Source organism: Notolepis coatsorum (genome assembly GCF_963971535.1).
Source record: "Notolepis coatsorum genome assembly, chromosome: 7".
In the NCBI taxonomy this organism is placed as follows: domain Eukaryota; kingdom Metazoa; phylum Chordata; class Actinopteri; order Aulopiformes; family Paralepididae; genus Notolepis; species Notolepis coatsorum.
This window is the reverse complement of record NC_140171.1, coordinates 125,638,368-125,651,723: the sequence shown is the minus strand read 5'-3', so window position 1 is coordinate 125,651,723 and position 13,356 is coordinate 125,638,368. Positions and strand designations below refer to the sequence as shown.

The 13,356-nt window shown below is 42.9% G+C and overlaps 1 protein-coding gene across 3 annotated transcripts in view; it reads left to right on the top strand.

Annotated features, from left to right (window-relative positions):
* rgl3a (ral guanine nucleotide dissociation stimulator-like 3a) overlaps positions 1 to 5,037 on the top strand; it is a 46,709-nt gene extending 41,672 nt beyond the window's left edge. For all 3 annotated transcript variants that reach the window (XM_084318566.1, XM_084318567.1, XM_084318568.1), the window contains 2 exons: positions 779 to 893; positions 2,251 to 5,037. In XM_084318566.1, coding sequence (XP_084174692.1) covers positions 779 to 893; positions 2,251 to 2,405 — 270 coding nt within the window. In that variant the 3' untranslated portion in view covers positions 2,406 to 5,037. The remainder of the gene's footprint in view (positions 1 to 778; positions 894 to 2,250) is intronic.
* Positions 5,038 to 13,356: the final 8,319 nt, after the last annotated feature.

Sequence of the window (13,356 nt, the reverse complement as noted above, 5' to 3'; positions counted from 1 at the left end):
GAATGTGTTAACTGAGGGAGACTCGATATATATACAATAACATATCGTCCGCATAAAGCGAGACTTTATGCTCCGATCCTGCACGCATAATCCCCTTGATATCGGTGTTCGGCCTCAACGCGAGTGGTTCCATTGCAATCGCAAATAGGAGTGGGGACAAGGGACACCCTTGTCTCGTGCCCCTAATGAAGTTCAAAGTATGTGGACAGATTAATGTTGGTGCGTACGGCAGCTCATGCTATGAGCCTAGGGCCAAATTCAAACCTCTCCAGTGTGTGAAAAAGATAGCCCCACTCCACCCGGTCGAATGCTTTTTCAGCATCAAGATAGAGCACTACTTCTGGTGTCCCGGGTGGGGAGGGGCTATAGAGGATATTCAAAAGGCGCCTGATGTTTGCCGGTCACCATCTTGATACTGACATTGGTTTGCGTTGAGAAACCACTAAACCTCAAACTGCAATATGGAGGAAGGAATGGAGAAGAAGGGTTGTGTTTTCTCCCATGATTGTGGTGGGATTTTCTGTGGCAGCTTTTCACACACGAGACTTCCAATATATCTTTGAATGACCCTGTATGTAGGACGGCTTGCCCCAGAAATGTTACTTCTGCTTCTCAAGCCCTTATCCCCATAGTGGTTTGAAAAGTCGCGATTCATTACTTTGTTGCCATGCCAACTCAGTTGTTAGGAATTTGCCTTGGTGTGCTCATGACCGATGAAGGAATGTACAGGTACAGTATGTGTGATGTATTTATCCCTCGTCTTCTGTGTGCTTCCCAGCTGACCAGCCAGGATCACACCCCTCAGGTGATCCAGAGGGCTCTAGAGAAGCACAACATGGAGGCGGTCAGCTGCCATGACTTCAACCTCACCCAGCTGCTCTCCAGTGACAAAGGTGAGCTGAACCACCCACTGGCCTCTGCCGTCTGTCTGCTACTCTAGTTTAATTTAGGCCATGGTTACACTGGGGGAAAACAGCAACGTATTTTCGAATGATTACGTTTGCATGTCCAAGTTAAAAGGAAACGCCGTTTTGGCAGGAAAACACGTTTTCCTAGCGGCAACGCTGAAAGGGTGTTTTCGTTTTGGAAACTCGCCGACAACAGTGCCATGTAATTTGCGCAAGCCCGATACGGAGCCGTTCTTGCCCAACGCCCATGCGCAGTAGTAGACACCGACGCCAAATTCTCCCCTGGCTGGACCTATACAGGATATCAGCTGCGTCCTCCTCAGATTGCCTGTAGCTGCGGCTAAACTAAGCTCATGTGTTGTCAAGTTATTGTTATAAGGAACCCAGTCCAAACGACAACAGTCTGCATCCCCTTAACAATTGTTTGTATTGAGCCGTATTGTATTGTACCCATTCTGCAATCTGTTAAATAACGTTTTCATCCATTCATTCTGCTAGCATTAACGTTACTAGGTTAATGTACGATAGCCACAATGCTATACTGTTATAATGGCATATCCCAATCACGTTAGCACGTAAGCTAACAAAATCGGCGATCTTTTTGTGAGACTAAACTCCGCTCTTGGTGGTCAATTGTGTTGATGTTAGTTTTGTTTAATCAACAAATCATCAACAAATGAGGCAGAACACAGTGAATGTATCCGTTTTTGTTTATTGCACTTTGTTTCTTGCTGAAAAATAAATGCTATGTTGCTAAATGGCTCATGTGAGGTATTTAAAGATGGTGGCTTTCTGAGATTTTGAGCAGGATGTGAAGTGACTCGTTCAACCTTTCTGATTGGTTGAAAATGGCCTTCATGTTTGAACTACATCGCCACCTACTGCTTTGGCATTGTACTACATGTATATACATCACTCGGTGCTCACGAGACAAAACGACGTCTAACTTGCCTGCCATTACGCAGCGTTCTGAAAAGCGAAATGAAACGCTTCGTTTTAGGCAATAGTGTAACCGCAGCCTTATACTCTGAACGTGGAAATGCCGTCAGAGCTCCGCCGGAGGTATCACCGGTCCCGGTGTAGGACAAGGAGTCATGCCAATCAATTCTGACCAAAATCGTGTTGACTGAGGATGAGTGATTTATTTATTTTTATTTTTTTACTGCAGCTCTCACGGCTGTAGTTCAGTCCAACAATGCAACTGGTGACGGTCATAAATTGTTCTATGGCCAAATACGTTGGTTAATTTGACTCTAATGACTTCGAAATCACATATTTTGTCCATTGTGCGGTTGCTTGTTATACTTGAATTAATATCCCCCTTCCTTCCTTCCCCCCCCAGAGCTCCAGATTCCTGACAAAGCCAACGTATTCTATGCCATGTGCACCACGGCCAACTACAACTTCGTCCTGCGTCAGCGCTGGAGGGGCCACGGGAGACATTTTGGCTCCTCTTCCAGTCCTGGGGCTGTAGCCAGGGGCCGCAATGCCAAGTGAACAGCGCCACCTGTGGTTGGAAGGGAGAATTACACCTACCGGCATAGAGGAGCTATATATCTGGAACTAAAGGCTGATGGTTCCGTCTGTGTGTGTACATCTACTCAGTGTTGTGAGATTGTCATGACTAGAAGAGAGATTCCTCCATAGAGATTCCCATTTAACTTGAGCACTTGAAATCACAATTCAAGGCACTTGCATCCAGAGATGGCGGTTTTCACTGGGAAAGTCTGACTGTACGGAGCACAAGCAGGGAAGTGATTGCCTGGGAAGTGATTGTAAAGTCATGAAATTCGTCAAAAGGGAAAGATTCTTGAGCACTTTGAGAAGAATGACAGAAGGAGGAAGCATAATGGCACAGTTTGCAAGCATGTTGCGCAAGAGGCACACCAAGAAGTAACTAGAGAGACAAATGGTACGATAATTCTGACATGGAGCTTAATGAATGTTCATTCTCTATGATGCACCCAAGTCATTACTTTATTGGATAAATGAACCACATACTCCCATGTTAATATCAGCAAATAAGCTTCTATATTTACATTGTTGGATACTTGTATGTCTCTACACAAGTCCTGTACTGAGGTCATGTAAATCCAAGGAGTTGAGTAAAAGCTAACGGCATGGTCGAGGAAGGAATGGTGTCATGCAGGTGGTTGGACTGGTTTTAGAGGCGGGGCCTATCCTTGCAGAAACAGAACGGAGACTACAACTATGGCGGGAGTGTACGCTTAAACAGTTATGGGGCCTTTGGCTAGAAGATGCATTGTGTGGAAGTGCTGAACTTGTTAATTTGATACATATGGACTGAGAGATGAGCATCAAGCAGGTTCACTGCTGTACCTGTTGTTTGACCACAGGGAGGAGAGAGAGAGGCGCCGTGGTTAACGTGTGTGTGAGATGTGGTGTTTCCAAGTGAATCTGGGTCATATTCCAATATTTCATAGTGCATAGAAGCTCTGTGAAATAGCCATCAAACTTCTGAGATAGAGATGTTGTGTTGTGGCTGATCCGTCGCAGTAAAGCAGCCAGACGCAGCGATACTAATATACCGCTATTATATAGATGGATTAATCGCCCAGTCACCTCATAATTATGGAATTGATTCATCTAATGAGGTAATTTGATCAACTCTTAATTATTGAATGCATTTCACCGTTCTGCTTTTTTAGACTGGCATTGTGATGTTATTATTGTAAATGTTTGTTTATATATATATTATTATTTTTAATTTGTATTTTAATTTGGGTCAGTTGAATGTTAGTGCTTCTCCCCATTAGGAGCCAGATCTGACACACTTTACACTGACACACTCTACACTGACACACACTCCTGCTAGCCTTGTACTTTCTTCCGTATTGTATCATTAACACTGGATTCTATAAATAGTGTTAAATATCACACCATAATGTGTACACTGCCTCTAAACTAAAGTGTATTCATAGCACCTAATGGCGGTTTGTAGATGGGGGGGGTTGTTTGTTTATACCATCTTGCAATTAGCGTGTATTTGTTCTTGTCAAATGAAGGAAATGCTGTGTGTTCACTGTAGTCTTATAAGGCCTTTCCATGTACTGTATGGAGTGACACAAGAGTTGCTGTCATAATTAATCCTGTTGTACAGAGTCTCCTTTACTGAAGTTGTTCTACGATGCTGATAGTGTTCCACTAATGATGAAGGCTTTGCTGGGACATGGAAGCTGATCCATATGTAAAGGGTATGTTCTGAATTTTGGACCTCTAGCCCATATTTCCTTATAATTGATGATGATGTTGAAGAGTAGAGTCCTTTCTCTGCACAATCCATGCGACAGGTTCAAGCACTTATGTCAGGGTTAGGGTTAGACTGAAGAAAAATACTCTATCGACAACGTCATTGGTCAGTAAGGCTAGGGGTTCAGAGTTTATAATGTACACTTAATGGAAACTTCTTCCAGAGAATACATGTAAAACAAGTGGTGGGCTATTGCTCAATAGTTGCTCAGGGGAAAGAAGACGTCAGCTGTGGATGATGATGTGTTGTTAATGTGAAGAATGGCTTGGTGTAAGTGAATACAGAGCGGCGTGGGGATGTTTTGAGGTTAAGCATCGTCTCAGCGGTGTGATATCGCAACTCTCGGATCAAAAGAAAGTGCACTTTGTGACTTAAAAAAGAAAAAGGGTGTTGTTGTGAAACCTTTGGCGAAGGTCCTCTTCAGCTGACGGGACGTCACATGGCTGCTGGAGCCTTCCTTTAAGGTCGGTGCGTTGTGGAGAGAGGCGGTGGAAAGGATGGAAACAGGATGTTCGGTAGTATTTTGAAGTTTGAAAAAATGACTGTCAGACTGTCACTTTGTCTTAATATAAGTTTGATTTGACAACTTATTATCTTGTGTATTGTAAGTATATGTGTGCATTTGTATCGATGTATTATTTCAAGAGATTTTTTTTTTATTTTTTTTTTTACACTTTGTCTTAATGTAAGTTTGATTGAAATTGTCGAGACAACTTATTATCTTGTGTATTGTAAGTATATGTGTGCATTTGTGTCAATGTATTATTTCAAGAGATGTTTTTTTTAAAGATTTAATCTAAGCACTTACTTACTTTTAATGTCACTTAATTGTAATTATTATTGTAATTGTATTGAAATATTAAAGTCAATTTACTTTCAACATCAGTTTGTCTTTATAGTGTTTAGATCTGCTGACTGCAGGACTACTGTAAATCTCTCACTGTCACTACCACTTCTGTTTTCATCGGAGGGAGTTGTAAAGGTTCATAAAGACAAACTGGTTCAAATGGATCTTGCATTTATATTGAATACTTTCATAAGGGTGTATGACTGAGGTATCCACTATGATAGTATTCCATTACACCTTCATTGCAGATATCTTCGCAGGCAATTTGTCGGCAAATAACAGGTGACATAAACCATGGTCAACCATTCAGATTCAGATTACTTTATTCACCATATTGTATATACAAATGGAATGTGATTCAACATTACAGTGCTTGATTATTTTTTCACAAATAGGAATAACATAATAATAAATAAATAAGTGCAAAACAGGACAAAACAGTGAGACAATAAGACAGTAAAAGTGCAGCACAGTTCAAGTCCAGAGGTCCAGCCCTAGCAGCTCGCCATAGAGGGGGGGGGGAGCAGGGGGACACCTGACTCGTTTACCAGGCAAGCTGCTGAGGGGAAGAAACTGAGTCTATGGCGGGACTTTAATGTCTTGGGCAGCCGTAGCCGCCTGCCGTGGGGGAGCATGATGAAGAGGCCGTGACCCGGGTGGGCGGGGTTTCCTCGCCCTCCTCAAGGCCCTGGTGGAATGTAGGGACTCGAGGGAGGCAAGGGGGCAGCCGATCACCCTCTCCGCTGATCGTATCACCCGCTGCAGCTTGGCCTTGTCCCTGACCGTGGCTGCAGGGAACCAGGTGATGATGGAGAGGGTGAGGATGGACTGGATGATCATAGTCCTTGGCAGCCTGAACTTCCTCAGCTGACGTAGGAAGAACATCCTCTTCCGGGCCTTTTTGTTGAGAGCGATGATGACCAAGGATGAGTATTGAGCAATTACGCCATAATTGGCAGGAAAAGTATACTATGAATAGAGGCTTCATCGCTACTCACCCTCAGCCTTCCATATGGCTCTTTGTTTATCATCTATGTTAGTAGGTGCACATTCAACAGGGAGTAATATACAGTGTTTGTATGTAATGTTGTAAATGTTGGGTTTATTACTTGAAGGAGAATGTGTTGTGGGACGTGTAGGTCGTACACTTCTTACTATTGTAGGCGGTAAGGGGGGATTTTACCAATATTATATATGAATACTATTTTATTGGGTATACATGATTCCACATCCTCTTGTAGACCTTTAGTTCAATAGGTATTCATTGTAAAATTGTTATAATTGTATTTTCTATAGATTAGATTAAATTAAAATGTATTGTCATTATACAGTACAATGAAAAGATGTTTGGCATCCAACCAGAGTGCGAATGTAACGGTAAAGTACAATAGTAATATACAATGTACAGGTGATTAAACTGGATATACAATATATAAATTAGTACTACTGAGTGTAGTGCTAATCAGATGTATGTAGAGAGTTGTAATATGAATATGGACAGTGATACAGGTAACTAGTAAGAGTAGGTAAGGGATATGTACAGATATAGATATACAGTAGTATCTACAGATATATAAAATGATTATGTGCAGACACATGTGGATAGATATATATACACTAAGAAGAATACATATACAGCATATACAGCATTATTGTACATGCTATCATACAGAGTTATATGCAGGGTTATATGCTGGGTTATAAGTAGGTATATAAGATTATATTATGCAGGTATAGTCAGACATAAGGATATATAATATATACACATATGCTGTAAATATAAATGTATATATGTGGTATATACAGCACTATTGTACATGCTATACAGAGTTATATGGGTAGACTATAGTAGGAGATAGGTAATTAAGATTATTATGATTACTATAATTACAGTGTAGGGCAGTAAATCCATCTGTACACTTTATAAGCAAAGAAAACACATTTTCTGATGTGTGAGAGACAGTGATGCCATGCACAGATTACTTGTAAAAAATAATCTGATTACTGATTACTCCTTTAAAAAGTAATATAGTTACTTTACTGATTACTTGATTATCAAAGTTACTTTGAAAGTAACTGAATGAATGAATGAATGAATGAAAACTTTATTTAACAGATTGCAGAATGGGTACAATACAGTACGGCTCAATACATACAATTGTTAAGGGGATGCAGACCTGAGAAAGACGTTTGTCTTGTTTCCATCAGGGTCCCCCATTTTCAATTCATATAGACATTTATGACATACACAACATACATGACATTTATGGCATAGGCAGGGCCGCCTCAGGGGGTGTGCGAGCAGTGCGGTCGCACAGGGCCTCGCGGGAAGGGGGGCCTCGCAAAAAAAAAAAAAAAAAAAAAAATACAAATTATTATTTTTTTATTTTGTAAAAAAAATTTGCGAGGCCCCCCTTCCCGCGAGGCCCTTTTTCATCACAGACCTAAAATCTAGTTTTGCTTATATGCTTATATATTTCACATTAGACACGTTTGTAGAATGTGTCTGACTTGTTCCTGCCTCTGCGGCTCTGCAGACTGCAGTGTTCCGGTTTCTGCGGCTTTGCTGCTCTACAGATTTTAGGATAGTGTTTCCGGGCTCTTCTCGGACACACGAGGTACAGGGATGATCTAATTCAGCGCTATTCAGAGGAGCGAGGCGAGTGGATGTCTTTTCAAAAGCAGCATGGATCAGAAGAAATTACACCGTGGGCCAAGAAAGTCTTTTTCCAACTTTACCATTGGCGCCGCATTGATACTGCGTTATGGTGAGTCAACCTATGATTATATACCCGCCGTGGACCTATCTCTCTTTCTCTCTCTCTGGAGCCAAACTGGTCGACTAGCTAATATAGTACTACTAGTAGCTAAGCTAACGGTGTGTGCCTGGTGAGAGCACCTGGCTGTATGTAGCCGCATAGCTTGCTTCTGCGTTAGCTAATGGTTAGCACAAGCATCAAACGAACGTTCCCAGCTGAAGCTAAACAGCTAACTGGCTAACAGTTAGCTCAATCAGCTGTTAGCTAATTAGCTGTTAGCTTGTGCTAACCATTAGCTAACGCAGAAGCAAGCTATGCGGCTACATACAGCCAGGTGCCTGATTGAGCGAACTGTTAGCCAGTTAGCTGTTTAGCGTCAGCTGGGAACGTTCGTTTGATGCTATCAGTTAGCCTTGAGAATAGCAGGGGGTTCTGGCAGACTGGCACTCTGACTACGACATCATCTTTGACAGAAGATGTAGTCGGGCCTGCACCATGACAAGGCTCTGGCCATAGCTTATTTGTCCCGACAGCGAGAGGCCTTTCGTCAACGTGGAGACCTGTGTTGCGGCCTTTCGCCCTGCGTTCCTTTTGTGCAGGTAAGATTAATGAAAATGTCATGACATTACCCCACTCTTCCTTCCTTCCCCTCCCGAATGTTTTGTTAATAACGATGTTTTTTTCCAGGCAAAACATATGCTACTTCACAACATTTGGAGATACGACATGTGCTGTGTGTGAATGTCTTGGTCGTTTGTGTAGCTTGGGTAGCGTTGGGCCGTTGGCCAAAGCTGTGTGTGGCCTGGTGTCACAGTACCTGGCTAGCCTATTTAGCTGATGTCGGCCATTGGCTCCTTGCTGCTTTGGTTTCTCTGGTATAGACCCTCTTCTTGTTGGATTTAAGTGTTGATCTTTGTCCTTTTGGATCTCTCATACATGCTCTAGTCTCTCTCTAACACACACACACATGACAAACACACATGTTCTCTCTCTCTCTCTCTCTCTCTCTTTCTAACACACACAGTCTGCCTATGGCGGCCTTTCTCGATGGCTAGGCTGTGCTCAAGGATCTTCAGTCACAGTGCTCAGGTATTCTGCCACTGTGTACTCTCTGTTTAGGGCCAAATAGCATTTCAATTTCTTTCCAATGTGTCTCTCTCTCTCTCTCTCTCTCTCTCTCTCTCTCTTGGATTTAAGTGTTGATCTTTGTCCTTTTGAATCTCTCATACATGCTCTAGTCTCTCTCTAACACACACACACATGACAACACACATGTTCTCTCTCTCTCTCTCTCTCTTTCTAACACACACAGTCTGCCTATGGCGGCCTTTCTCGATGGCTAGGCTGTGCTCAAGGATCTTCAGTCACAGTGCTCAGGTATTCTGCCACTGTGTACTCTCTGTTTAGGGCCAAATAGCATTTCAATTTCTTTCCAATGTGTCTCTCTCTCTCTCTCTCTCTCTCTCTCTGTACACTGTATATTGACTGTAGAACGGGAGCTCTCTCTCGCTCTCTCTTTTGCTATATGTTGACTGTATCATGCCCCGCCTCGGGCAGCGCTATTATTTAAGAATATGTTGACTGTATAAAAAAAAATATATATATATATATATATATATATTTTTTTTTAACCTTTTGGGGGGGGGGGGGGGGGGGCTCGCGTTAAATCTCGCACAGGGCCTCGCATTTCTCCCAGGCGGCCCTGGGCATAGGGACATATAGGTATTTAGTACTGATACATTTGTGACATAAACGGTATTCAAATATACAGTACTGTTACCCCTAGATCCTGACAGAGTATATACATATGATGGGGAGGGGACTGTACATTAGGAGGGGGTGGGTGGGTGGGAGAGAAATATACATACGGTGGGGAGGGAATATATACATGCGGTGGGGAGGAGACTGTCTATTAGGAGTTGGTGGGGGTTTTGAGCATTTACGGTGGCCAGTTTAGAATTGCAGCCTCCCGTAGGTGCTCTTTAAGAGCGGTTTTGAATGTGGGCAGGGATTCACATTCCTTTACAGCTTTGGGTAGGGCGTTCCACATTGTTGTGGCATAATTGCGAAACGTGTTTAGTCCCTTGTTTGAGCCGAATCTGGGTTTAACATGATTTGTTGAGCTTCCTCTGGTGTAGTGGTTGTGGTATTCACTGACCTTTGGGAAGTATTTTGACATGTACATGGGCACCCCGGTCGTATAGTGTATCTTGTAGACCAGGCCCATTGCAAGTTGCTGTACTCTGTCGTCTACTCTAAGCCATCCTAGGTTGTCAAAATGGGCAGGGGTGAGGTGGGTTCTGGGGTTCAGGTCAAGTAGTAGTCTGACCAGTTTGTTTTGTGATGTTTGTAATTTTGTTTTAAGCGCCTTTGAGGTGCTTTGGTACCATGAGGTGCATGCATAGTCATAGTACCCTTGAATGAGTGCTCCTGCCAGAGTCTTCAGGGTATTCTTGTTTACCAGAGAGGAGATCCGGTACAAGAATCTAGTTCGTTGGTTGACTTTTTTTTATTACATTGGATGCCATTTTGTCACAGGAAAGATTTGCCTCTAGGATGGAACCCAGGTGATTGATTGATTGATTGAAAACTTTATTAACAGATTGCAGAATGGGTACAATACAGTACAGCTCAATACACACAATTGTTAAGGGGATGCAGACCAGAGAAAGACTTTCGTCTTGTTTACATCAGGGTCCCCCATTTTCAATTCATCAGGACATATATGACATACATGACATACAGATAGTCAGTACTGCTACATCTATACATTTATGACATACCAGATTTGCAAATACAGTACTGTTTGTGATACAGAAGGAGTCAAGAAAAGGGAGTATATACATTTGACGTAGAAACTGTACATTGGAGGAGGTTGGGTGGGGGGGGGTTGGGTACATTGGGATATTGACAACCATACTGGGTAATTTACATTGGAGGTGGTTGGGGGGGGGGGGCACACTGTATAAACAAGTAAAACTGTACATTGAGGGGGGGGGGGGAGGAGACACTGTACAAACAAACAAAATTGTACATTGGACTATTGACAAAACCATACTAGGTAAATGACTGTACATTGGAGGGGGTTGGGTTAGGATATTTACAGGGGCCAGTGTTGAATTGCAGTCTCCCGTAGGTGTCCCTTGAGAGAGGTTTTGAAAGTGGGTAGTGATTCACATTCCTTTACAGCTTTGGGTAGGGTGTTCCACATTGATGTGGCATAATTGCGAAAAGTGTTTAGTCCCTTATTTGAGCCGAATCTGGGTTTAACATGATTTGTGGAGCTCCCTCTGGTGTTGTGATCGTGGTATTCACTGACCTTTGGGAAGTATTTTGACATGTACATGGGTACCTTGGTCGTGTAGTGTATCTTGTAGACCAGGCCCATTGCAAGTTGCTGTACTCTGTCGTCTACTCTAAGCCATCCTAGGTTGTCAAAGTGGGCAGGGGTGAGGTGGGTTCTAGGAGTAAGGTCAAGCAGTAGTCTGACCAGTTTGTTTTGAGATGTTTGTAATTTTGTTTTTAGCGCCTTTGAGGTGCTTTGGTACCATGAGGTGCAAGCATAGTTGTAGTACCCCTGAATGAGTGCTCCTGCCAGAGTCTTCAGGGTATTCTTGTTTACCAGAGAGGAGATCCGGTACAAGAATCTAGTTCGTTGGTTGACTTTTTTTATTACATTGGATGCCATTTTGTCACAGGAGAGATTAGCCTCTAGGATGGAACCCAGGTGATTGATTGATTGATTGAAAACTTTATTAACAGATTGCAGAATGGGTACAATACAGTACAGCTCAATACACACAATTGTTAAGGGGATGCAGACCAGAGAAAGACTTTCGTCTTGTTTACATCAGGGTCCCCCATTTTCAATTCATCAGGACATATATGACATACATGACATACAGATAGTCAGTACTGCTACATCTATACATTTATGACATACCAGATTTGCAAATACAGTACTGTTTGTGATACAGAAGGAGTCAAGAAAAGGGAGTATATACATTTGACGTAGAAACTGTACATTGGAGGAGGTTGGGTGGGGGGGGGTTGGGTACATTGGGATATTGACAACCATACTGGGTAATTTACATTGGAGGTGGTTGGGGGGGGGGGCACACTGTATAAACAAGTAAAACTGTACATTGAGGGGGGGGGGGAGGAGACACTGTACAAACAAACAAAATTGTACATTGGACTATTGACAAAACCATACTAGGTAAATGACTGTACATTGGAGGGGGTTGGGTTAGGATATTTACAGGGGCCAGTGTTGAATTGCAGTCTCCCGTAGGTGTCCCTTGAGAGAGGTTTTGAAAGTGGGTAGTGATCCACATTCCTTTACAGCTTTGGGTAGGGCGTTCCACATTGATGTGGCATAATTGCGAAAAGTGTTTAGTCCCTTATTTGAGCCGAATCTGGGTTTAACATGATTTGTGGAGCTCCCTCTGGTGTTGTGATCGTGGTATTCACTGACCTTTGGGAAGTATTTTGACATGTACATGGGTACCTTGGTCATGTAGTGTATCTTGTAGACCAGGCCCATTGCAAGTTGCTGTACTCTGTCGTCTACTCTAAGCCATCCTAGGTTGTCAAAGTGGGCAGGGGTGAGGTGGGTTCTAGGAGTAAGGTCAAGCAGTAGTCTGACCAGTTTGTTTTGAGATGTTTGTAATTTTGTTTTTAGCGCCTTTGAGGTGCTTTGGTACCATGAGGTGCAAGCATAGTCGTAGTACCCCTGAATGAGTGCTCCTGCCAGAGTCTTCAGGGTATTCTTGTTTACCAGAGAGGAGATCCGGTACAAGAATCGAGTTCGTTGGTTGACTTTTTTTATTACATTGGATGCCATTTTGTCACAGGAGAGATTAGCCTCTAGGATGGAACCCAGGTAGGTAATTTCATCTTTCCTTGTGACAATATTGTCACCCACTGTAACTGAGAAGCCGTCGGTCTTGCTGAGTTTGTTATTTGAACCGAAGAGAATGGACTCTGTTTTGCCCATGTGTAATGATAGTTTGTTATCAGCGAGCCATATGCAGATTCTGCCTAGTTCCGAGCTGAGGATTTTTTCAACCAGTAACTTGTTTTTGTCAGAGACCAGCAGGGCTGAGTCGTCCGCAAACAGGAACAAGTTGCAGTCACAAGCTGACGACATGTCATTTGCATAAATTAGGAACAGTAGCGGTCCTAGTATGCTTCCTTGTGGAACACCACAGCTCACTGTGAGGGGGGGGGGATAGGGTACCGTTTACCTCCACCATCTGTTCCCTCCCCTCAAGGTAGGATTGCATCCAGCTCACTGATAGACTATCAAAACCAATTGCTTTTAGCTTGTCAATCAGAATGGAGTGATTGACCGTGTCAAAGGCCTTTTGTAGGTCCAGCATGACCATGCCGCAGTATTTGCCTGCGTCCACCTCTTGTTTGATGTGGTCATTCAAATAGAGAAGGCATGTGTCAGTGGAGTGGGATGTTCTGAAGCCAGATTGGAATTCGTAGATTAGATTTTTTTCCGCTAGGTACTTTTCGACCTGTTCGTAGACTATTTTTTCCATGACTTTCGAGATGGAGGTG